Source organism: Engystomops pustulosus, chromosome 4 (assembly GCF_040894005.1).
Source record: "Engystomops pustulosus chromosome 4, aEngPut4.maternal, whole genome shotgun sequence".
NCBI classification, from domain to species: domain Eukaryota; kingdom Metazoa; phylum Chordata; class Amphibia; order Anura; family Leptodactylidae; genus Engystomops; species Engystomops pustulosus.
The window spans coordinates 125,202,383-125,229,546 of record NC_092414.1 but is presented as its reverse complement, the minus strand read 5'-3'; the positions used below and the strand labels follow the sequence as shown (position 1 = coordinate 125,229,546).

The 27,164-nt window shown below is 42.5% G+C and overlaps 1 protein-coding gene across 2 annotated transcripts; it reads left to right on the top strand.

Annotated features, from left to right (window-relative positions):
* Positions 1–4,178: 4,178 nt before the first annotated feature.
* Positions 4,179–25,806, top strand: PRPF18 (pre-mRNA processing factor 18). Of its 2 annotated transcripts, XM_072147322.1 has the most exons (11): positions 4,179–4,535; positions 7,565–7,642; positions 7,743–7,769; positions 11,093–11,197; positions 14,993–15,106; positions 16,362–16,508; positions 18,246–18,314; positions 20,806–20,946; positions 23,277–23,348; positions 24,047–24,202; positions 24,900–25,806. In XM_072147322.1, exons 1-11 carry the CDS (start codon positions 4,314–4,316, stop codon positions 24,978–24,980), a joined length of 1,212 nt encoding a protein of 403 aa, XP_072003423.1. In that variant the 5' UTR covers positions 4,179–4,313; the 3' UTR covers positions 24,981–25,806. The 2 variants fall into 2 exon arrangements, with proteins under 2 accessions (XP_072003423.1, XP_072003424.1); XM_072147323.1 differs by lacking the exon at positions 7,743–7,769 and having other exon boundaries at positions 4,187–4,535; positions 24,900–25,805.
* Positions 25,807–27,164: the final 1,358 nt, after the last annotated feature.

Genomic DNA, 27,164 nt, shown 5'->3' with positions numbered 1-27,164 from the left:
TACAAATTATCCATTATGTCATCTTGTGCCCAACTCCTGCCACGGAAGATAAACAACCCAAAAATCATGATGCGGGTTCTCCCAGGTACGTCAATACCCCGTATGTGGCAATAATCTGCAGGCTGGGCACACGGCAGAGCTCAGCAGGGAAGGTGCGGCATGCGGCATGATGTATAAGCTGTGTGCATCAGGATACAATTACATATCCAGGGACGTTTGATATATCCGGAAACACTCCTTCATACATAACCCTTGTTTCTTGGGGCACGTGTCACACTGGTAGATGGTTTGTTTATGCCTCTTTTGGAGCACACCCTGCATCTCTTCTGTGCCCTTCGCTTGCTGGCTTTTTGGGCAACTTCTGGAAAGTGCTGCCTGGTACAATGCGTGATATGGCCTTGCTTCCATATGTACTAGCACTCTTCCCTTCCTGATCTCTAAAATCAGCTTCTTGACTACCACCTCTTGAAATTTCAGGAAAGTTCCCCTCTGGCCGGCACATCGATGTAGCACGTAAGCATTATATTATACAATGCCATCTGCATGATGTGCACGACCAGCTTCTTCTACCACACCCTCGACTTCCGCATGGCATTATATGGCTGAAGTACCTGGTTTGACAAATCTACCCCTCCCATGTACCTATTATAATCCAAAATAGCTTGGGGGCTTCTGCACTGGTACCTAGAACAGGGGCAGGGGTGGTGGTGTGCCCATGTATTGTTGTTAGTACAAGAACGTCCCTCTTGTCCTTGTACCTAACATACAATACTGAGTTGCTGCTTAGTGCTCGGCTCTCGTGCCTTCTGAGCTTTTCCCCTAGCAGCGACTTCGGAAGACCTCTCTGATTTTTCCTAACAGTGCCGCATGCCGCAGTTTGTCTGGAAGCATGGCACTTGAACAGGGTAGTACTAGTATAAAAATTATCCAGGTAGAAGTGGTAGCCCTGGTCCAATAGTGGGTGCACCAAATCCAAAACTATCTTTCCAGCTATTCCCAGGAAGGGGGGTGGGGGCATTCAGGGGGCACTATCCTAGAGTCCTTCCCTTCATATACCCTGAACCTAAAAGTGTACCCTGATGCACTCTTACACAGCTTATACATCTTCACGCCATACCTTGCCCTCTTATTGGGCAGGTACTGGCGAAATTGAAGTCTCCCTTTAAAATGTACCAGGGACTCGTCCACTGATATGTGCCTCTTTGGAGTATACACTTTCATAAATTGGGCACTCAGATAGTCTAATATGGGCCGGACCGTATACAACCTATCATAACTGGGGTCATCTCTGGGTGGGCACTGAGAATTATCGGCAAAATGCAAAAACCTATAGATGGCTTCAGAGCGCATCCTATTCATCGCCATGCGGAACATTGGGGTGTGGTACAGAATGTCTGCCCTAATAGAGGGTTTTTTGACAAGTCCCATAAGAAGTACTATGCCCCAATACTTCTCCTGCTGCACTAACAGGGGTCCACCTGTGGAGTTTTGAAGGGGGGTTTTGGGCAATATATTGTGCAGCATAGAGATTAGTCAGGGACACCATCAAACCAATTAGCTTCTCACTAAAAATAAGTAGTCCACTGGTCCGAGCCCTGCCGTGTCTCTGCATATCCCAGGACTGGCCGTAAAATCAGGGACCTTAGGGGCATAACGACTGCGGGTCACCCATGTGGGGTCAGAAGTCCCAGGCACTTCAGCACAAGTCCCGGGCACTCCAGCACAAGTCCCGGGCACTCCAGCACAAGTCCCGAGCACTCCAGCACAAGTCCCGGGCACTCCAGCACAAGTCCCAGGCATTCCAGCATAAGTCCCAGGCACTCCAGCACAAGTCCCAGGCACTCCAGCACAAGTCCCAGGCACTCCAGCACAAGTCCCAGGCACTCCAGCACAAGTCCCGGCCACTCCAGCACAAGTACCAGGCACTCCAGCACAAGTCCCAGGCACTCCAGCACAAGTCCCAGGCACTCCAGCACAAGTCCCGGCCACTCCAGCACAAGTCTCCTCTGCAGGACAACACAGAACAACACCCACTCCTCCGCAGAACAACACAGAACAAAGCCTACTCCACTACACTACACTACGCCTACTCCACACCACACAAGATTCGTTTCATATGTTTGTTCTTAAGTTGAATTTGTATGTAAGTGGAAACTGTATATTTTATAATTGTAGTTCCAAACAAAATTTTTTTTGTCCTAGTGACAACTGGAGTTTCAACGATTATCAATAACTCTTCATTACAGACAACTTACAGCTGATCATTTCAGCTTGGGACTAAAGTAAAGCATTCAGAGAACTTCACCAGAGGTCACAGTGGGTAGAGGGGTCCGTCTTCAACAATAGGTCCTCTGTAAGCTGTGTGTCCTTAAGTAGGGGACCGCGTGTAGATATACTGGGTTGGCTTTAATCCTGCATCATGTCATAAGGACTTTTGTAGGTCATGCTTGACGTCAAGGGAGCTGCCTTACAAGGTAGCTACAAGAGGCATGGTTTTCCTTAACCCATCCTGGAAAACTTTGCATATTTTCCCAAAACATCAGGGGGGAGCTGCTGGAGGCTGCGCTGCCATGGGCGGGTTCAAAATAAGGGGGAGAGCTGCTTGGAGGGCACAATCAGAGGGGGAGATGACGGCCACAAGTCATGTTTTTGGACAGTTTTAAAGCATGCGTTTTCAGTCTGTTTAAAAACACATGCGTTTTTGAATGTTTACCATGTGTTTGGCTGGTTTTAATCTGTTCCACGGCTGCCTACACTTCTAGAAATTAAGATAAACAGGTTCAGAGCAGCCAAACACATGTTAAACATACAAAAACGCATGTGTTTTTTTTTTTAAACATACTGAAAATACATGCTTTAAAACGGACCAAAAACACCACTTGTGGCATCACCCTCAGGGGTAAGTTATACCAGTGATTTTCAACCAGTGTGCCGCGGGGAAAGTTCCCCAAACTATGGTGCCCCCTGTGTTTTGTTTCCCGGCAATGCGCAGCGATGCGCAGTCACGGCTTCTTACAATGTAGGAGACGTGTACAATAACACATGCGCAAGCTTTGAATCTCGCGCGACAAAATGACATCACCGAGGCCGGCGCATCATCCTGAGAACGGAGAGACTCTCGCATTTGCCCACTGCCAAGGTAATGCCCGCCAATAATGCTGACTATATGAGCTTTTGCCTGAGTATATGAACTGTTGGCAGAATACTCAGCATATGAGCTTGTACATTTAGTACTCCAGCAGTATACTGCATATAACAATGAGAAATGTAAAATGAGAAATACTATAGTCATGAGGCTGGAGTACTACAAGTACCAGCTCATATGAACACGGCCATAGAACTTTTCATTGTACCCCTTTATATTGCAGTATATGAGCCACATAATAATCAGCACCATATACTGTGACGCTGTACAGTGCACATCACCACAGTATATGATGCTGATAATCATGTGCTCATATATGTGGGACTGTATTTATGAGGTTACATGGGATTGAATATATGAGGGGGTTATCCTTTTTTATTAGAATCTATATTATTAACTATATGTATAATCATTTTGTGCCATTTTGGTTGGTGGTGTGCCCCAGGATTTTCTAAGTATAAAAAGTGTGCCACGGCTCAAAAAAGGTTGAAAATCACTGGGTTATACTATACGAGGGTGGACTTAGGAATGGAGCGAATGGCATGGGGCAACAAAAAATTGTGTCAGGTATATTTTGTCCCTTTGTCTGTGATATGAAAGCCGGAGGTATACTGAATGCATGCTGCACACATACGGAGTATTTACGCCCTGTATAAAACGCCCGTGGTGTGCAGGTAGACTTAAAGGAAACCTACCACTTCTGAAGGTAGGTATGAGATGCAAACACCGGGCACCAGCTCAGGGTGAGCTGGTGCCGGTGCTTAGTCTCGTTAGTGTTAAAACCGCGGTATCGCGGTTTTAACACTTTTTAAACTTTATAGTAGAAACTGCTTCGGCGCTGCGCGCGACCGTGCGCGCGCAACGCCTGCGGCATTTCCAATGTAGGCGCGCGCACGATCGTGCGCACGAAGCGCCGAAGCAGTTCCTGCTAGAAAGTTTAAAAAGTGTTAAAACCGCGATACCGCGGTTTTAACACTAACGAGACTAAGCACCGGCACCAGCTCACCCTGAGCTGGTGCCCGGTGTTTGCATCTCATACCTACCTTCAGAAGTGGTAGGTTTCCTTTAAGCGCTCAATATCAGCTGTGACAAAAGCGACAAGACCTCTATAACCCCGTCCATCGTGCCCGGCGGATGCCATTTTTATCAGCCCCACTACACCGCACTCATGTACACAACATGTGTAGCGCAGAGTACCCGGGCAGCATTAGGACCCAGAAGCTCTCCACATCCCCGGAGCAGTGCAGCCTCTTCCGCTGTAAACAGGAAGCGCACGGCCGATGGCGAGGCAGGTCTCCGCTGTGTGAACCGGGCTCGGGGCAGAATGGACATCCTGAAGGCGGAGATAGCGCGTAAGAGGAAGCAGCTGGAGGAGAAGGAGCTGGTCGGGGTGAGGCCTCAGCTGATTATGGCTACCGGGGAATATGCCAGGCTGCACGCACATATACAGCATGCTGCAGCCTCTCCTTATATCCAGGGCCCTGATACTGATAATATATCCTGTGTGTATAAAAATAGCTGAGGACCAGAAGTCCTCTAACTCTTTCACGATTACCATATAGCTATATACATCCTAATTGCCCGTACCCTGTGCAGATAGTATGTATACAGAGGTCACATGGCAGTGGCACGTTCCAAACGACTGTATCTTAGCCGTGGCACTTTAATATTGTACCAGGATATTGTACAGAATTGCAGATATGTTAGAACTGCTGTCAGAAATGTTATTTTTAAGTACACCTCTCCATTATATCATAAATCAAATAAGAAGTGTGATTTTAATGTACACCTCCCTTTCCCGACTGTAACCTTAACAGTGGATATCTCTTGTTCTGGGTCTCCTAGAAACACAATCCAGATATGATATTAAAGGGCTATTCTCCTCTTTAATAGGACATCATTGTTTTCCTAGGTCTCATTGCTCAACAATTATAGCTGTTTACAGTGTCCCCCCCCCCCCCCCCCCTTGATACCACATCATAATGAAGGGGTTAAAACGATGACGTCACGGGGAGCGACGATCGGTGCAGCAAAGACTTACCGGCTATGGTGAGTGCTCACGGACTGAGCCCTCCCCATAGCCGGTAAGTCTTTGCTCAGCTCGTGAGCCCTCTCCATGCACCCACACCTTGCATGTGATGTAATACTATGTCACATGGCGGTAAGGGTTTAAGAGCTTAACTGAACTGCAAAAATTGACCAGCTCATTCAAAGTTAAGCAATATGCTCTCTTTGGGTGGTGCCACACATGGCGTTCTTAGTCCGTTTTTAAGTATGTGTTTACAGTCTGTTTGAAAACGCATCCATTTTTGAAGACGCATCCGTTTTTGACCATTTTTTTTAACCCCTTCAGCGCGACCGCGGCATCTAACATGTATCTGGGGGGTCTTTCCCCCATGATCGGCCCCCACGAACCGTTTTCGGGGGGCGCCGATCGTTGCTATAGCAACTCTGGGGTCCGATCTGGACCCCAGAGTTACTTGCAAGAATTGCCGGTAAGATGGCGTCTGTGACGTCATCTTACTGGCACAGTGCCAGCCTATGCAAGTGTATAGGCTGACACTGATAATACTCTGCAATACATCAGTATTGCAGAATATTATCATGAAGAAGCAATCAAATGATTGCTTGTTCATGTCCCATGGTATAAAAGTGAAAAAGTAAAAAAAAAAAGTTATTCAATAAAAAAATAAAGTCTTAAATCACTAAAAATGCCCCAAACCCCCAAAACATATAAAGAGACATATAACTAAAAAAAAAAGTCTAAATCATAACACAAACCCCACATATATAGTATCACCGCGTCCGTAACAACCCGTAGAATAAAAGTAAATCATTATTGAACCCCCACGATAAACGCCGTAAAAAAAAACTGTTATAAACCCTCCAAAAATTATGATTTTTACCTTTTCAATCCCACAAAAAATGCTATAAAATGCGATCAAAAAACCATATGTACTCAGACATGATACTGGTGCAAAGTACAACATGTCCCACAAAAAACAAGCCATCAACCAGCTCCGTAGCCAAAAAAGTAACAATGTTATGCCACTTGGAAAACGGCAATGCATAAATGATAGATTTTTCCCAAAATTAGGGTTTTGTTTGACAAATTTAGTAAAACGTAAGAAAATATATTCATGTCTGGTATCCCCGTAATCGTATCAACCCATAGAATAAAGATAACATGATTATTAGTCTATACGGTGAACACCAAAAAAAAAAAAGTAAAAAATCCAGTACAGAATTGATGCTTTTCTACTCCTGCCCTCAAAAAAAGTTCCTAAATTTTCAACAATAGGTGATACCAACCCCAAAATGGTAACAATGGAAAAAGCATCTCACCCCGCAAAAAAAAATGCCATCACATGGCCCCAATAACGAAAAAGCGAAAATTTTATAGCCTTCAAAGGGGGCCAATGAGGAAACTAAAATCCTGGCAGCTGCAGCGCCCTCCTTCCCTTCTGCGCCTCGCCGTGTGCCCATAAAACAAGTCACAGCCACATGTGGGGGGTCTTTGTACTCCGGAGAAATTGCAGAACAAATTGTATGGTGGGTTTTCTCTTTTTATATTTTGGAAATGTGTAAATTTTAGTGCTAAATGAACGTATAAGGGAACAATATGACCATTCTAAATTTCACCTCCATTTTGATTCAATTACTATGAAGATCTCAAGGGGTTAACAATCTTCGTAAAAGCGGTTTCTGATAGCTTGAGGGGTGCAGATTTGAAAATGGGTAGATTATATAGGGGGTTTTGATGCTAAATATGTAAAATTTCATTCAAAACTGTATTTATCCCCAAAATAGTCAATTCTGAAAATCCGGAAAAGCGATATTCTATTTGTAAGCCGCGCGACATCAAAATAAATTATCCAGACATTTCAGAAATGATGAAAATGTAAAGTAGACAAATGGGAAATGTTATTCAGCAACTTATTTAGGTGGTACATCTATCTGCCTGAAAACGCAATGATTTAGAATTTCGAAAATGGCAAATTTTTCAAAAAATTTATCATATTTTCTTTTTTTTTGTAAATAAACGCAAAACTTATCTGCCAAAATTTACCACTAAAATGAAGTACAACATGTGGGGAAAAAACAGTCTCAGAATCGCTTTGATAAGTAACAGTGTTCAAAAGTTATAACCATATAAAGCGACGCAGGTCAGAATCCAAAAAATCGGGCTGAGCCTTAAGCTACAAAATGGCTGCGTCCTTAAGGGGTTAAACTAACTGAAAATTCATGCTTAAAAACGGTCCAAAAACGCCATGTGTGACATCACCCTTTTAGGTTGTAAATAAACCCCTCTGCAGTCAAACAGATGAATGAGGGTTCATCTTCTCAATCGCCTACCACAACTTTACTCTCTATCTTTATCTTTTTTTAAGCCCTAAAATATTTTATTATTTATTTCAGGAAAATAAGAAGTATTTTAAGCGCAGTGAACTTGCTGAAAAAGAAAGAGAGGCTTATTTTGAAAGATGCGGATACAAGGTACAAAATGTTCTTTGGTTTTTAAAAACCCATTCTCTGTCTGCTGTCATGTCACTTTTTAATATGAATTTCTCTTTGTCCAATCTGTCACAACTGTTAGCCTTTAAATGAGAAGCCAACACAAAAGGTAGGATATGGGAATGCATGCTTTACTTACAGGTATGTTTTCCAAATGGTTTATTGTCCTGGTCTTGGAAGAAAACCATTTAGAAAATGAAAGCTGTTAGTAGTTTGCCCTTCTTTGGCTTTGACGCAGAGCATGTGATGTCTTGATGCATCCCGCAGTATTAACTGGGACACTGGATTAAGTAAAAACTTCACCTGTAAAGTTTGTTAGAAAATTATATTTCTCACCATCTGTCAAAATTATATAAATCAAAAAATGTATTGATTTTTTTTTTTTTTTGAATCTTTATTAAATAAGGAATGTCCAAAAATATTATTGTCTTCCACAGCATGTCATTATATCCACTTGTAATTATTCAGTACAGACCCTACAGCAACTTACTAGTTTTATATTACGCTTTTCGCTGTGCAAACTATTTCCATCTTAATGCTTAGATTTTCCTTGCTTTCTCTTCCTCCCCTTTTCTTCCAATCCCATGATGCTTCAGCACAGCATTTCATGACTAGACAGAAATAATCTCATCTCTGGCTTCGGGGTATTAATGGAGCCTAAGCTAGAAATTTGAGGCGGTAGTGTCAACCATTGTGATACTGTCCTTCATACAGGTAGATCTGGTGAATGTAGCGGGTGACAGATCACTTTCCATAAACTTAAAGAGTAACTGTAAAGGTTTTATTTTATTTTTTTTTCCAAAAATCAATAGCTCTTAGATGTAAAACAACTTTGCCTATTATCTTTGTTACCTATATTCAGTAGTAAAAATTCCTTTTTTTATATAGTGGACACAGATTACGTAGCGCTACACAGTCCCTGTCCCCATGGTGCTCACAATCTAATCAACCTGCCAGTATGTTTTGGTGTGTGGGAGGAAACCAGAGGACTTGGAGGAAACCCACGCAAACACCGAAAGAACATACAAACTCGTTACAGATGTTGACCCTGGGACTTGAACCCAGGTCAATGCTATTCCCCACCTCCCTCAGATTACCTAAGTGCTGCAATGGCTGCCTCCTCTCCATGTGCTGATAAGTCCTATGAATCCCTACTTTGTTTACACTATGTCTCTTGGTTGGTTTTATGGGAGGGGAGGAGCTGCTGCTCCCTGCTTACAAGGGAGGCAGTTATTAGACTGAACTCTCTGCTAAGCTGGATTCGTCCCTCCATCCCAGTACAGAACTTTCTGTCTGTCTCTTGTCAGTATTGGCTCTGTCCAGATAAGCTATTAACCCTTAGTGCTCACACAGCACAGGCATAGACTTCATGTACTTGTGATTTCTTCCACTTATTGCGTGTTCCCTGCTCCTCCATGTGATGGAAGCTGCCAGGCTGTCACCATATACATCCTGTATGTGCTCTGTGCAATGTTCACTGGATTTACCTGTGGGAAACTGAATGGATATAATGCTAAATTGCTTTGAGAGAGAACACAAGGCATCATGGGATCTGTGGGCAAGTTAACTGGCCTCAGCCTGAGGGCATAGACTGACAGATATTAGTCTCCGCCCACTTCACCTCTGGTGAAAGAGTTTTTTCAAGCACTTTCAGAACCGAAAATGCCATAACTTTGGGGAAAAAAGGATGAGCAGCACAAAGTAGGCATTGTTCTGTTTGTTTTCAAAGGAGGAATCGCATAATAATTTGGTAAAATCACTATCGCTTTACAGTTGCGCTTTAAGTAAAATTTACCATCAGTTACAAGCACGATAAACCTGTGACACTTAGTCATAGATCCAGAAGTTTACCACAGTCACAGGGCATAGATCTATGAGTAAGTGTTCCTGGTTTATGATGGTAGATTTCCATTAAGGCATTGGAAACATCCTACAACAATTCCAGTATGACATATAGAAAAGCAGCAGGTGACAAACTGACATAGAATAGCATAATGGATCACATTGGGGACTTTATCTAATCTAAGTGTCCCTTTATGAAAATGGTTGCAGGATCCAGTGTTCACTACTACAGTTTGTCTTCAGACCTGATGAATGTACACTTGGCAAAGCACAGTGGAAATAACAGCAATTGTATAGAGTGGTTAAGTGGAATGATACATGATATTCTCCTTATTCCATTGTTCATTTATTGTTAACCCGTAAAGAATCTTATGTGTATGGACCCATTTCTGTTGACATAATTGCTAGATTAGCAAATTTCGCTTGTATATTGTTGTGCTTTTAATGTTGTTTGTTTTGGGTTTTTTATATATGTTTTTTCATTTAGTTTGAAATAATCACTATCAGGATTTAAGTAGATGGACATGACCATTTTGAGTTAAAAAAAAAAAATATATATATTTTTTTTTATGTAACCGTTGGGGGACGTACATACAATCGCAAGCTTCCCGGCAATAAGCGCCCCAAATGGTACGGGAAAAGATAGGACATGTGCTAAGACACAGCGGGCACACGTTAGTGTGAATGTAGCCAAGGCTGTTCCAGCTGATGGTAGTCTGTAAAGGAGCATACAAGTACTGTAGCATTGAAGTGGACGAAAGCTATAAAAATTCATTTAAATTTGCAATATTTTGGTGATGCTGGAAATGTCCGATTTCTCTGTTCCACGCCACAATGTAACATCCTGGCATGTATCCATTGGAGACAGGTATACTGTTTCCTGCATCCTCTGCCTTGTGTTGTCCAGTTGCTTCATCAGTCATGTCTCCTCTACCAAGTTTGCCTGCAACACATCATCAGTCCAGTGAACAAGGGTGAGCAGTGCCTGGTCTGTCCCTCCCTGTCTCACTACTCTGTAAAAGTATCATGCAGAGTTGGGGAGAACTGTTCTAGTTGCACCTGGCAACCAGTCTGAGCTCAGCTTTGATTTTACCAATTCTGTTTATAAAATGAAAGCTGAGTTCCACCCCCTTGTTTTAACCTGTTGTACTCTGCACAATATGATAAATTAGGTTTTAATAAACATATCAGAGATCTCCTTGCCAATAAGTTTAAATGCCGGTATTTTTATTTTTGTTGCTGGAAGGGGTGTTTTGTTTTTTTTTCTGGAAAAAATAGAAATGTTAGTATTGGATGATGTGCACACAATAGAGCTTGACTTTCTCTTCCGATGCATACTTTCCACTCATTGCATGTGTGAAGGGAAATGCTCTGTACACCACAGGATAGCTGATATATTTTACCAAGACTAATAACAATTTAAGTTTACTATGAGGATCTCTATCTTGCCATATATGCATTTAACATCCAAGTGGTGACTTAATATACAAGGTGTTAACCTTGGACCATAATTTTTCAGAACATGAATAAGCCTATTTATCCTAGGACCACTTAGATTAACCCATTTTGTTTTGTTATTTTAACAATCAGGTTCAAAATGGAGAGGAGGAAGAAACACCTTCAACATCAAACAACCCTGTATTAGACTTGGAACTGGCAGAAGAGAAATTGCCCATGACCCTGTCTCGGCAGGAGGTGAGCTTTACGTTAGTGCCTTGGTTAGTGCCTAGGTTGCTCTGATTCCCTGACTAGTATTAGGCAGTTCAGGAGTTCTACATGCACTTTTTTGTGATGGTTTTTATTAATTTGATGTTTATTATGAGAGGACATTTTATCTCTCCTGACCAGAGGTCGCGATAACGCCTCTACACGCTTCATAGACGCGTTTAGAGGCTGATTTACTCCCCCCAAAAAATCACCAAGCGTGTTAATACGCTTGGTGATTTTCCTGTGAGCGGCCGCTTCCAAGCGGTGACTGCGCCGGCTGCGATCCTGCAAGATATTCTCTGCAGGATCGCAGTGCTGAGTGGCTGGAGGCAGGACAGGGAGGGACTTTCTGCTTACAGTCCGAGCCTCTCCCACGGGGCGCTGAGAGATGGGTGAGAGATGGAGGAGCCGAGCGAGGGGTATGCCGGGGAGGAGCCGAGCGAGGGGTATGCCGGGGAGGAGCCGAGCGAGGGGTATGCCGGGGAGGAGCCGAGCGAGGGGTATGCCGGGGAGGAGCCGAGCGAGGGGTATGCCGGGGAGGAGCCGAGCGAGGGGTATGCCGGGGAGGAGCCGAGCGAGGGGTATGCCGGGGGGGAGCCGAGCGAGGGGTATGCCGGGGGGGAGCCGAGCGAGGGGTATGCCGGGGGGGAGCCGAGCGAGGGGTATGCCGGGGGGGAGCCGAGCGAGGGGTATGCCGGGGGGGAGCCGAGCGAGGGGTATGCCGGGGGGGAGCCGAGCGAGGGGTATGCCGGGGGGGAGCCGAGCGAGGGGTATGCCGGGGGGGAGCCGAGCGAGGGGTATGCCGGGGGGGAACAGAGCGAGGGGCATGCCGGGATATCTGTTGCTCATGGTCTGTGTGCGATCGTGCACACAGCCAGTAACAGGATTGTGCTGTCTATGTGACAGCCCGATCGTGTACTTTTACAAGGGGCTGATTATTATCAGTCACAGCATCCCCTGTATACAGTGAGAGGCATGCAGGGAAGGTGCTGTATGCACCCTCTCTGCATGTCGCTGTATGCACCCTCTCTGCATGTCGCTGTATGCAGATCACTGATGGTAGTGATCCAAATGGCTCTTACCATTAGATCACTGTTATCTGTGATATATATTTGAGTAAAGCAAGGCACACATATATTATGTGTTCCTCCCTAAATGTGCCTCTGTAAACAAAAAATAAAAAAACAAAAAAAAGAGTTGTTCCCAAACCACAAAAAATAAATTAAATAAAATTTCAGCAGCATGCCATCAGCCATAATCCGCTCTGTAGACAATAAGGCTGCATTCACACAAACATATGCCCACTAGGCCGCAGCCGGGCAGGCATGCGTTCGGTGCCATGGAGAGGAGGAGGGGGTCTCCCCACCCCTCTCCATTAAAATGCATTGGGTACGGGCCGTAACACTGGGAAAGACATGTCATTTTCCCGTGTACGGAGCCGTATCTATTGAGGACGTACATACGTCCCCCATATGGTAGTGTGAATGTAGCCTAAGGGTGAGGTTATTACATACATTTTCAAACGCATCACAACCGCTGAGAAGAGATTTGCCTAATTACATTGGTGTCAACATTTCATTTACAAAACGCAATAAAATTGCGTTGATGCATGCGTTTTGTTAACACAGTGTTGACAGCAATGTAATTGGGCAAATCTCTTCTCAGCTGTTCTGATGTGTTTGAAAACACCATGTGTGAACACACCACAAAAATGTTGTGCACCACTCGTTTAATAGATACTTGCTATTTGAGGGCGCATTCACACGATGCGTTGCGTTTTTTACGGATTACAAAGGCTTCAACCTTGATCACATGTTGAAGTAACATTGCGTTTCTATTGCATATGCTAAAACGCAATGTTACTTCAGCACGTGAAGGCTTTGGATACGTCAAAAACGCATAAAAAATGTGTGAATGCGCCCTAAAGGGGTTTTCCTGAGAATTCAAATTAGACCCTATCCCGTGGATAGGACCTAACTTGAATTTGTGGGAAAACCCTTTTAAGCACAGAAAACAGGAGCTGTTACTTTTTCCTTGTATTAATAGACATCTCTTAACACTATATATACGCCTGGGAGTTATAAATTTATTAGTAAAAATTTTGTACTCCTCCTCGGTTAAAAATACTCCTCAAAAATTGTGAGAGGAGTATTATTACCCTTCTGGAAAAATGTTAGTGCGACCTCTGCTCCTGACATGCCTGTATACTAAGTATTTAGTATGTTGTATCTTTAGGATTGCCCTTTTTATATACGTTTTTTGTTGTGCTTTATGCAATCTAGATATTTCAAAACAAGCAAAATGACACTATATGGGGGGGGGGGGGGGCTGTAATGAACGTGAATTTACCCATCTTTGAATCTGTGTGATCACTCCTGAAAAAAGGATCTCTGATATTTGATCCATTTACCATTTTGAAAGTAACTGGGTTTTCAAATCCACAGTATTGCCAGAGGATTAAGCCTGGCATGTGCGTCCTAAATTCTTCATATACATTGATGAGGTTCTTCTATGGAGCTGGTAAAGCTTTCCAACAATAATAGTGTGATTACTTTGTCAGCCCTGCATAATCTTCACTTGTAATAAGCTGCAGCGTTCCCTTGGACTTAAGGATCCATCACTGCTGTAAAAACTATATATGACCTGTGTAATTTCAAGGGCGTTTGTTAACTTGTAAAAGCTTGTAAGATTGTCTAAAATTAAATTGATGACCACATTTACATTTTTTTTTCTACCATTAAATCAAGTGAATGCTGAGCTTTTTAATGTTTACATTGTCACCGAACACCATTTCAGGATTTACAGAACAATTTGAGTAGAATCTAATTATACTTTTCTAGGTTTACAATTCTACAGAGTGAGTTTAATTTGGACTTGGCATCGTATTATCACTTTTTCTGCCAATGCTGTAAAAGTTTTATTTATTGTCCTCATAATTATGGTATAACGTAAGGATTTCAGATCTACACTTCATCATTAGTAAAGGTTACTAAATTCCTGTGCCCATCATTTTGAATAAACGTTATGTCGCGTTCACAGATTTTTCACCTCTGTCATTACAAAGTGTTTGGATCCCAAAATAATAATACCATAATTTTTTTTGTTCATCATGTTACAAATTGTCTTTTATCCATTTTTTATCCCTGACAAAAACCATACTATATCACTTATTAACAGCCCACTGATCATGGAGAAATCACATTGTTTTATAATATTAAACTGGCCATATGTAATTTTTTGCAGAATGATGTCATACCCTACCTTAATGGGAAAAACACATTTTATAGAACATCTTGGCATAATATGATGTATATATAATTTTAGTAGCAGATATTTCAGTTTTTCAGACCTTGCATTTGTAGTGCTCGTTGGAGGAGAGCTGTACCTGGCGTTTCCTGTAAACTTTTAGACAGAGAATTTGATGTAATGTATACTGTCAGTGTAGAACACAGCAGTTCTAAAGTTCCCCTTAAACTTGCCGATTGACTTGCACACTTGGCTTTTTTTTTTTTTTTAAGCATATCTACATAAATAGTTGCATGTCGTTTTCAGTAGAAACTGTGGAAACCCAACAGACACTTACAAGCTGGATGACTACATGTCATATGTACTCCCCTTTTATACAGGCCCAGTTCCAAAGAGCATTTCTATTATTGATGATGTATGCAGCTTGTATGTTGTGCACAGATGCTCTAAAACTTTACATTTTCCTTCCATGGGTCAACCGCTCTGACAAATTTGTGACAAACATTAACATCTTACTGTATCTGCTTTATTTTGTAGGTAATACGAAGACTAAGAGAGAGAGGTGAACCCATCAGACTATTTGGGGAAACAGATTATGACTCATTTCAGCGCTTACGAAAGATAGAAATTCTGGCTCCAGAAGTCAATAAGGTACTTTGTGTAAAATACCTATACTCTGCTATGCTCAAATTACATCTTTGTTTTATGTGGTTGCTTGTCTCCAAATTGGCTTTGTCTTAAAATATTGAGTGAGTTGTAAACCCATTTAAGGCTGTGTTAACACATTGGCAAGCATTTGTCAAGTCCCACATTTTTCATGCCATTCTTGCTCCTTACCCCAGTCTAGCATACACCTAATATATAAGTCCATGGTTTGTTACAGTTGATCCAGTAGGGAATCTGGCTCATCGGCCCTAAAACTTTTTGCTCAAGTGGAGTAGAAAAAAAATCATTTCTTTTTGCCATCATTCCTGTAAATTTAGTTTGTGCCAACTTTGTCTGGTGGATAGGGGATAACAACCTGATGTGCTGAAATTACTGATCACAGAAACAGAACCCCCACAGACGGCAGGTTCGTTGGACGAGGGCGCGCAGCTACGAGGAGCTGCACAATGAAGATTTTCTGTAGTAGGAGAGAAGAGGCTACTGGGGCGTGGAGTAGCCGCCCCGTGTAACTTCAGCTGCGGCTCCTCCACGCCCCAGTAGCCGCATAAGAAAATTTACATATCTGCCTAATAAAACGTATCAAAAAAGTGCGGGGACGTGAGGATTAGCCCTTAAAAGGGCTATCCTCATGTCCTATTGATCCACCTACTAGATTCGTGGTGGTAGGTTCCCTTTAAATGAAAAAATTTTTACAATTTTACATTTACAGAACACTATATATTACAGTGCAACACTTACTTTTATCAGAACTTTTTAAAATTCTTGCCACCATTGTGACAAAAAAAGCATTGTCTCATAAAAAGGGTGTGCACCAAAAATGATGTAAATGCACCAGAATTTTAGGGCATTTTTCTGGCGTAAATAAGGCCAGTTAAAAAAAGGTGCAAAGTTGAACAGAGTGGAGGAGATTTATTAACTGGAGTAATTTGTACCTTGAAATGCCATGCGCCACATTTACAGAAGGTTTTAGATCATTTTTAGGCTGTTTTCCCACTCCGACAAAAAGTGTTTTGTCCTTTGTAAAAGTCAATTCAATATTGTGGTGCAGCAAACTGGACCAACTAATAGGAGATGCAAAGTTCTACTCCGCATTAATACATCTGCTTCACAGTCTTTAAACCACAACATTTTATGATTAATGATTGTCCAACTTTTTGACACTTTTGAAATATTTTATGAAACTGCAGTCAATAAAATTATCATGGCACAGTATACAAGACAATTCACATTTTATTTCCAGGGATTAAGAAATGACCTGAAGGCTGCTTTAGATAAGATTGACCAGCAGTATCTGAATGAGCTGGTGGCTGGCCAAGAACAAGCAGAAGATGATACGCAGAATGACCTAAAAGTACATGAGGAAAACACCACAATAGAGGAACTTGAGGTGTGTATCTTGTCCCCAAACCGGGTAGTGTGTTAGGAGGGGTCTTTCCTACCTCTAGCCACAGTGTTGGCTAGAGGCCCTATACACTGAGACCCCCACCGATCAGCAAGTTATGCCCATCCTGAGGATTCTTGTGGAATTTGTGGGAAAGCCCCTTTTAGGTTGCACTATACTGTAAATGGGTATTATTCGTTTTGCAAAATTGGTGATATGAATTTACTTAACCAGTGCAATACTAGGATTTTGTTTATGGTGGTAGCATTCGAAATAAATTGAAAGCTGCCGTGGTCCATGTCGTGAGGGACATAAATATAGCCTTTTTGTCTACAGTCAGCTAAAGTCTACACAGAGATTTTAGCAATTAGCGAATTCTGAGATTTTCTATGGCTCCATTAGCTATAAATTGTGGGAGTCGTGAGTAGATATTAATTATTAAAATAAGTTTAGTTACAATACTTATCTAAAACCTGATTTTTAAAAACTAAAATGCCATTGCTTGAATTTCTGTCTTTCATTTGCCTTCCCCATCCCACCTTAAAAAATATTGAGTACCTCGGATTCATGTCCATGAACCTTTTTTTAAACTGTTAATGTAAGAGTCACAAATTATTTATTTTTTATTTTTTTACCAGTCAGCTTGGGCATCAGTGGTAAAATTGCTGCAGGAACCTGTCATTAGATTTAATTGTGATAACCAATTCGCTTTAAGGGTTGTTTTTCTACCTTGGTAAAAAAAAGTTTGACCCTGAAAATTCCTAAAAAAAAGCTAAATGTGCCTCTACAGGCGAATACATGAAAGAGAAATTGACCATGTATGGGGAAACCAGCTGCCAGAATGCAGCTCAGAACACATTAACCTTTATTGGGTTTTATCACCTAGTTCTTGGAATGGAAAGAACAGCTTTTATTCAACTTCAAGTACTTTTTTGGATAAATTTTATTTGCTGTTAATGGCTACAATTCCATTATAAATCTCAAAATGATTACCACTTTCTATTTTACCTTGACCTAAGCGCTAGCCTATTTGAATGGCAATTTAAAGGGTGGTGTGTTTCAGAAGACCTTGGCAGCGAAAGGGTTAAACTCTATAGCCATCTCTTCTATTTACAGGGACTAGCCAAAGTTTAAATACTCTTATTCCATACTGGGACCCTCTGAGATTGGGGCCAATTCCATTTCCATCAATGGGACATCTTGGTTCTACAAGCTTTGATGTCCTAGCTAAGGCGTTCTCTGTCTATGTGTTGCAGAGGTCACTTAACTATTCTTAGTCACCTGCAAACACATCTGACCGGCGGGGTTACAAATGTGCCAAATAATGGGACCTGTTACCGGAACCAGCTTGGAAGTCTCTGCTCATATCACAGCAGATCCCAATGGAGAAGAAACCTATTTAAGCTTCCTGGAAATCTTTGAGCTCATCTCTACAGAGAGTTGCCTTGGGGTAAAAGGTTTATAGCACTGGAGGAGAAACCGGCAGCAAAGTATTGTGGAGACTTCATAGAAACATCTGGAAAGTAGGACTTGAATGACATCCAGAGTGGCTGGAACAGGTGCTTGAAATGAATAGTGTAGTAACTGCACTGTGATGTCAGGCAGTCTGTATGTCAGCTGGAACTCATTTTCTTATTAAGCCGGGGCATTTTAAGAGGAAAAAAAACTATTTCTTGAAAAACATTTGCTATATTGCTGTTACTTGGATTTTTTTTTAACTAAAGTGTTTTCTCCATATTACAGGCTTTGGGACAATGTCTGGGACAAGGTGATGACAACAAAGACATGGATGTTATTAATAAAGTCCTTAAGGTAATTTGTGCAGGGAGTTGTCATAGAGAAGCTATCAGTCTTTGGGGTTTATATACTGGATCTGTATTTAGAAGCTGGAATGGCCTACATTTACAGGACTCTGATTTTATAGTAGAGTTCCTAAAGTTTTTTTTTTTTTTCTTAAGATGTACAGGCAGATGCTTTTTATCTCCATCTTTTCCAAGTTGTTTTAATTCCAAATGTTCTAATTACCGTATATACTCAAGTATAAGCCGACCCCAGTATTAGCCGAGGCCCCTAATTTTACCACAAAAAAACTGGGAAAACCTATTGACTCGAGTATAAGCCGAGGGTGGGAAATGCATTGGTCACAGCCTCTCCAGTATGTAGCCAGGCAGCCCCTGCCCCAGTGTATATAGCTTGCCAGCCCCTGCCCCAGTGTATATAGCTTGCCAGCCCCTGCCCCAGTGTATATAGCTTGCCAGCCCCTGCCCCAGTGTTTATAGCTTGCCAGCCCCTGCCCCAGTGTATATAGCTTGCCAGCCCCTGCCCCAGTGTATATAGCTTGCCAGCCCCTGCCCCAGTGTATATAGCTTGCCAGCCCCTGCCCCAGTGTATATAGCTTGCCAGCCCCTGCCCCAGTGTATATAGCTTGCCAGCCCCTGCCCCAGTGTATATAGCCTGCCAGCCCCTGCCCCAGTGTATATAGCCTGCCAGCCCCTGCCCCAGTGTATATAGCCTGCCAGCCCCTGCCCCAGTGTATATAGCCCCCCCTTCCCCGTCGTGCAGCACAACAATACCGGATGGATCGCACAGAAGATCTACGGGTGCCGCCAGAAAGGCGAGTTTTGATTTATTTATTTTTTTGACTCGAGTATAAGCCGAGTTTGGGTTTTTCAGCACATTTTTTGTGCTGAAAAACTAGGCTTATACTCCAGTATATAAGGTATTTAATTATTGGGCTGTTGTGTCCCTGGCATTATCACATCAATTACAGGGGAGATCTGTGTAACCATACCTTTTGTGTGTGTTAGCAGCAGCAGAACTGTGGAAAATATAATTTATATTCCAGAACTGGAGCATTGTGGCGCACTAGTGTGTGAGACCTCTAAACTAAACACAGGTCAGTAACTGCTGTAGTATCAGAAATCTGATACAGCACTGACTCCTAGCAGAGGGGATGGGCAGTGCTGTGTTCAGTGATTGAGCTCTCACTCACCAGTGCTCCAATTGCAGTTACAATCCAGAAATATTGTTTTATTTTTCAGTCCTGCTACTGCTAACAACATACTTGTAGATTTGTGTAGCCAAAACTTTAAGACAGCTACCTAACACTGTCTACTTTTTATAGAAGGTCCTACCGTCAGGAATACACTAACTGAGGTATTCCTTATGGTAGATACCTGTTTGTGTACTAAGCCCTATACTGCCTTTACCTAATCTTTTTTTCCCTTACTATGTTAGGCTAGACCACATCATGGTTATTCAGACCATGCCTAGTAACTACTGGCCCTTGTTGGCAGTGAAGAGCTCCTCAATAGCCTCTGAAGTTCATTTGCATAAATCATAGATAAAATTGTTTAGTTATGGGAAAAAGTTTAGGTAAAGGAATTGGTGGTGCACAGTAGACAGAAAGTAATTGACCATCACGACTACCTCAGTTGGTGTCTTCCTGAAGGTTTTCTTTAAGGTTGTGGTACTTCTCGTTTGGTACATTCAGTTATGCTGCCTCCTTGTAAAATTTCCTCAGCATGCACAGCAATCAGGGCGGCTCCAGGTTTTAGTGGGCCATTTCGTGGGCCACCCTCCAGTGGCCACACTGCCCCCCCCTTCCCCTGTATACATACTGACCCCCCTTGGGACACGATGACCCCCACCCCCTCCCCCTGTATACACACTGACCCCCTCTGAGAAAGAAAAAAGAACTCTCCTGGTTGCCCCGGGGCAGCGCCTGTAGCTGCCTTCTGTCTTTGTCCTGGGCCTCCCGTGCGCCGGCCTTGAAGCCGGCACATGTGATCCGATGACGTCATCATGTTCGCTGGCTTCTGAGCCGTCGCATACCATGCAGAGCGCCGCTTTGTGGGAACCAGGACAGGTGCGTTTTAGATTCTGCCTCTATCCTGCGCTCCCAACCAGTGCAGCATAGAGGCAGAAAAGTAATCGTTCCGGATGGTGATCAATGGTACCAGTGTTTTATAGAGACACTGGTGCAATTGATCCAGGGGCCCAAGTGGGCCCCCCAGGGCCCCGGCACTTGCCCGGGTCGGCCGGGTGCTGGCGCCGGGCCTGACGGCAATCCTCATACATCATAGTGATGTTACTTGCCTGTGGCATGCTGCTGTACAAACTTTAAAACAAAGAGTTAATGAGTGCAGCAGACCTGGTAGTGTAAATGTATTGAAAAGTATGTTTTTATAATAATCCCCAAATATTCACCTACCTGACGGACCTACATTGTTTTGCACAGATGAAGTTTCTTTGTTGTCCACTAGATGGCTAGTTGACTAAAAATATTTTCTGTTTTGCTTAGTTTCTCCTAGGAGTCTGGGCCAAAGATCTGAATGCACGTGAAGATTATGTTAAGCGGAGTGTGCAGGGTAAACTGGCCAGCGCCACACAGAAGCAGACTGAGTCTTATTTAAAACCACTATTCAGAAAACTGCGCAAGAAGGTGAGTGCCACAGACAACTCCCTGGGTAGTGCAGGATTGAACCCGTCAGGCAAATTAGCCCACAAACAAAATATAATAAAATGCCCTTTGAAAGCATTGCCCCTATCCCTACATTGATCCTCTACATGCCTGTAAATGCAAACAATCGGTCCTAAAGCTGTATGCAAATTACCTGACATGGGCCCAATGAGCAATTATTATATTCAGCGGTCCAGCTTAAGAGTGTGAGGCACAGACAGACCCTCGGGGCTTGAGTGACAGCCTGTATGTGAGACTCCTGGTGCTGGCAGGGGTGATATCACTTTCTCTCTGCATGTACCCAGCCTCATTTGCATAATAAAGAAAAGATGATTTTACAATCATTAATGTATGAAATCACAAAGATTCCATCCAAGCCTTAATCTAGATAACTGCTCCAACAGGTAGTGGTGGCAGAATTAGTTACAGTGACCTGATGACAGGTGTCCTTTAAGTACTGTAATAGACATACCTTTATTTCTAATATTTGAGGATACCACAAGACAAGTCACATGGCAAATGTGGTGGCAATCTACAACTAGTTTTATGGAAACTACAGGCATGTGAGCTTATCATTGCTTGTGGGGTTCCTTGAGAATCTCAATGCAAATAACCTTATAACTCAGTATCAGACTAACCTGATCAGCTTCTATGAGGAGGTAAGTTCTTGAGTGGACTTGGGGGAAGCTGTGGGTGGACTTTTCTAAGCATTTGATATTGTATCACATAAATGGTTGGTACATAAATGAGACTTCTGGGATTAGGGGAAAATTGGTGTATTTGGTTTAATAATTTGCTTACTAATAGAAAGCAGAGAGTCATTATTAGGGCTTATTCACACATTAGTTTTTTTCTCAGTATGCTATGTATGATGTTCCAGGGACAACATACTGACTGTTTATACTCAGCATAGGAGATGTATGAATGTGCGGGGTAGAACTAGACAGATCTCTGCTGCACCAGATTTATCACTGTGTCTGATGCTGGATGATAATTCTGGTGCAGTATAAGACTGGAGAGTTGTACTTTGCACCTCCCATCATTTGGTCTAGTTTGCTGCATCACGATATTGAATATTCTGGTGCATGGGCTATTTTCTTTGTCCGGCGTGATCTCTAGTTACTAAGGACATGTCTCTTTTTCGAAGAATTCAGGAAAACCTACACTAAATGTGGTGCATGGCAGGTCTCTACCTGGTGCAGGTCATGTGATCTCTAACTGCCCATTTTTCCTGGACAGTTAGAGATCACATGACCCTCCATCTGCGGCCATTTTATGTGTCAGGAAACTCTGGCTGAGGAGGTAAAAGACAGGAGGCTTCACTTTATTTATCAAGAAAGCAGAGCAGAACTATTAATAGATGTATGTTGGTAAATTATGTAATATCCTGTCCCCCCAAACTTACACACACACTTTACAATAAAAATGAAGCAAAGTGGCCAACCCCTTTAAGGTTATGGGAACAAAAGATTTGCTTAATGTGATGTGTATCCAGGGAGTTGCTCTGACTGCAATATTTAGGGCTGGGAAGAAATTTTCCCTTTCCTTTTGGTGGACCAATTGTCATCATTTTTTTTTTTTTGCCTTCTCAATACTGCAGGATTTATAGGTTGTATTTGAAGGCCCTGCATCTGTTTTTTTCATTTTTCAATATTATCTGCTATAGTTTTAATCTGTTCTTTTACTGTAAATGGATATCAGAACACAGAGCAGTATTAAGAGTAACTATAGCCTCACAGTACAGATAGTATGTAGATTTATTGTCCCTTTACATATACTTGCAGTAATAATCTAGTCTGGGGATGGTTGTGTTCACAATTGTTTCCAGTTTCTGAATGCATTGGGATTCATAAAGAAATGCTTTGTACAAAGGAAGAACTATGAGGGACTTTCCCCCGTGAAATAGCTTCTGTCAGCTATTGATATTTCTTGTAAAACAAGCGTGGGCAAGTAGTAATTTATTTAGTGGCTTGTAAATGTGCACATTTTACTTCTTCAGCATATTCTCTAGATTTCGCATTGCTGAGCTCTGCTACCGAATGTCAATTCTGTCACCTGGGCCCGCAGATGAACATAAGCTGAATCCCTTGGGTCGGACTGGCCATCTTTCCTCATACCCACCGCCCCGTAACTGCAGATCCTATGGCATCGTTGGAGAACATGTGTATAGGGGTGCCAAGTTGTTTTTTAGTAATAGTTGTTTGACAGTCCAAGATTTATGGCCCCCTTTACAATGACAGAACTTGAGTCATAAGTTGTCTTGAACTATTCCTGATGCTGTGTGTTTTTGGTTTTTTTTCCCATCAATCCAGAACCTCCCCGCTGACATCAAAGAGTCAATTACTGATATTATCAAATACATGCTGCAAAGAGAATATGTGAAGGTAAGCATTGTGCCACCATTCAATTCCAAACAAGGAGGCAGCTTGAATAACATTGCAAAAAGTTTCCAACCATGTTCTAGTCCCTGATTAATTTGCCGGATACATTGTCACTATAAGACTATAGTCCCATTCAGCAGACTCGTGGCAGGAAAATCTGTTTTACAGTCTTTATGGGGCTGGAGCATTTAATGGGTGAGTTGTTGAAATTTCTGCTGCAAATCTGAACATACAGTTAAAGGGCATTTAATAAATTGTAGTGCATGAGTTTTGAGTTTCAAGCCATGTCTGAAAAAAAACAAGCCTGTTGACAAATATTTTCTTTGGAACCAACATCTTTAGCGTCTCTTTCTTCTGGGTTACAGATGATAGTTTACTAAATTCATATTACTACTACTCTGTGTTAGTTGGTTGCAGTATAAGTTGTTAAGTAAGCTGTGAGACCTTATCTGACGTCTGGACTTTGGAAACAACAGCAACAACAGGTGGGGTTATGTAGTAATTGTAATAAGGAGATTCCAAGAAAAACAAGTTCCATGGGAAGTTTTGTAGGAAAACCGCACTAGTCTACAGCTTTCAGAAGTATTGTTTTTGGAATAGTAGAAAGCTTTTTTGTATTTCTACATTTTTAAAATCATTTTTGGACCCTACTTGCATTTGTGCTGATTATTTTTAAGGAATGTTTTTTTTTCTCCCACCAGGCAAATGATGCTTACCTTCAGATGGCAATTGGTAATGCTCCTTGGCCAATTGGTGTCACAATGGTTGGTATCCATGCTCGTACAGGACGAGAAAAGATTTTCTCAAAACATGTTGCTCATGTGCTGAATGATGAAACACAGAGGAAGTACATCCAGGTAAGAAACTGCTTCTTACAGTAATCAATCCGTCTCTCCATTTCCTTATTTGGACTGGGAGTGTAAATTAACATCCAAACCAGTTTGAACATGGTTTAATGTTTTGGCGCTTTACTAGTAAAAACCTTCTATTGCAAGATTCCATATTTGCTAACTTTACCACCAATTCTTATCTCAATAACTTGTCATGTTGATACTGCTACTTCTAGCTGTTGTGACAATGTTGCAGTATCCCAAAAGAAAACTAGGCCTGGAGTAATGGTGGCATTACTGTAAGGCTACTTTCACATTCTCGCCCCGGCATGGTTTCCGGCCATTTTAACGGGGAAATATAGAGCTCTATACTTTTACCAGAGACAGTACTGTACTATGACATAAGTGTGTCTTCCCCATCCCGCAGCTGGGCACCCTAGAGGCGTCTATGGGGATGTATATTCAGCCGCAACTTTACGGCCGGTTAGAAGGCCCCAGAAAGGGGCCTTATTCATTTAACGTTATATTCCTCTCTACTTTTGGCTAAAAGGTAAAGATAGTGAAAAAGGTAAAGATAGTGAAGCGTTGACAGACGGACTGCAAAAAATCAGCTTTATTTTTAGCCACTTGTACTGTCAAATATTATAAGCCATTTTGTGCCATTTGGAGAAAATAAAGTGAATCCTTTCCGCATAGTACATTTTTGTCTTTTTCTTTTTTTCAGGGATTGAAGAGGTTGATGACCGTTTGTCAGAAACATTTTTCAACAGATCCGTCAAAGTGTGTAGAATACAATGCCTTGTAAAGAAACTTTTCTACATTTATGTATCCATTTCTGTTCTAGAAATACTTGTAAATTATTAAAATTGTTATAAATTTTAAAGAGAAGATACCTTTATTAAAAGAGTATATCTCTGTCAGTCCTGGTTGCCCCAGGATCCAACCTTAAATCAGATGTCCATAGTCGGGCAGGACAGATTCTCATGTCTGACGCTGCAATGAGCTCCTCTCTGCATTGGCCCCTACCTTAGCATTCCAAGATGAGCTCTCACACACACAGACTTCCTGCTGACAAGCAACAGTGTGACTCTACAAGCTACTGGCAAGATAAGGTCTTTATTCTTGGGAGAGAAGCACAGCAGAGTTGGCAGTGTACGTTATGGCTGAGAGCAGAGGGTGTCATTGTGTTATATGCATCTCATGGTTCTCACCTCTGATCTGTCTCATCTCTCTTTGTCTTCGTCCAGATACTAGTGAATGTTCAGAAGCTCAATGAAAGTGTAGATACACTGACATGCCTAGGGAGTGATAGAAGCTAAAACCACAATAAATAAAATAAGGGGTTAAAAATGATCTTTATTGTGTTAATATCACTAGGAGATTGAAATTAGAGAGTTTTCTTTGATGGGCATGGGCCCTTTCATTCTATTTTAGTTGCAACAAAATTTTATTGAAGGAAAACTGAATGGTGCCTTATAATAGGTCATGGCAAAACACATACCCCTCGCAGGGGGAATTATTATCCATGGGTTCCAAATGCTTTCAAGAGGTGTAAGGTGTCTGTCCTGGTTGCTCTATCCTTTCAAACAACCTCAGTAAATTGATTATGTTCTTAAAGGGAACCTACCACCACGAATCTACCTATAAAGGTAGATCGGGTGGTAGGTGGATGTATGGGACGTGAGGATAGCCCTTTTTAGAGCTAATCCTCACGTCCCCGCTAGCCTAGCATAAACTTTATTGCCCTAATATGTTAATTTAATTAAGCGGCTACCGGGGCGTGGAGTAGCCGGACACGAGGCTACACGGCGTGGCTACTCCACGCCCCAGTAGCTGCTTTCCCCCGCCTACCCTGTGATCTTCGGCGCGCAGCTGCCAGGAGCTGCGCGCCGAAGATCACAGGGTAGGCGGGGGAAAGCAGTCCGGGGGCGTGGAGTAGCAGTCCGAGAAGCCGGAGTTCTGCGCATGCGCAGTAACTCCGGCCAAGATGCGAGATCTCGGGAACGAGGCCGGAGTTACTGCGCATGTGCAGAACTCCGGCTTCTCGGACGAGGGCGCGCAGCTGCCAGGAGCTGCGCGCCGAAGATCACAGGGTAGGCGGGGGAAAGCAGCTACTGGGGCGTGGAGTAGCCGCGCCGTGTGGCCTCGTGTCCGGCTACTCCACGCCCCGGTAGCCGCTTAATTAAATTAACATATTAGGGCAATAAAGTTTATGCTAGGCTAGCGGGGACGTGAGGATTAGCTCTAAAAAGGGCTATCCTCACGTCCCATACATCCACCTACCACCCGATCTACCTTTATAGGTAGATTCGTGGTGGTAGGTGCCCTTTAACCGCTGTGAACGATAGGTCCAGTGACTTCCATTTTGCCACTATATGGATTCTAGTTGCTAAAGCTATAAACTGAACCAAGCGATGAGCTTTATTTTTGACCCTCGCTGGTTTATACCCTAGAAGGAGTACAGCTGGGGTTACTGGGGTTGCATTGCCTAATAGAGAGCAGATAAGGGTCTTAACCCCTTTCATTCTTTTTAAATGTGGTTCCTGTAGGAAAAATGGAATGAATACCTAAGCTCATCTAGCACATATAGTAGTTTCACCATGGAAAACTCAGGCATATTTTCTTGATGAGGACCTTGGTAAGAAAATTAGCTCAATTGTAAGTGGGCCTCTGTAGCCAAGACAAATGGGAATATGGAGAAAAGCATCCCTGTAACAATTGATCTTGTAACAGCCGCCAACCAGAACACACACACACCCACACACACTCACCCCCACCCCCCCCCCACCCCCCAGTAGCACTTTAGAGATTCTGGGTAAGATATACGAATAAAATAAGACATTACAGAGTAATAACAAGTACATCCTATGAAGAACGTGGTGACACAGGAGGTACAAGCACTTGTATAATTATCCAGCCATTTTTATAAGGGCATGAAAAAAATTTAATAAAAATGCTGATGCTTGAGTCAGCCATTAGCAGCCATCTT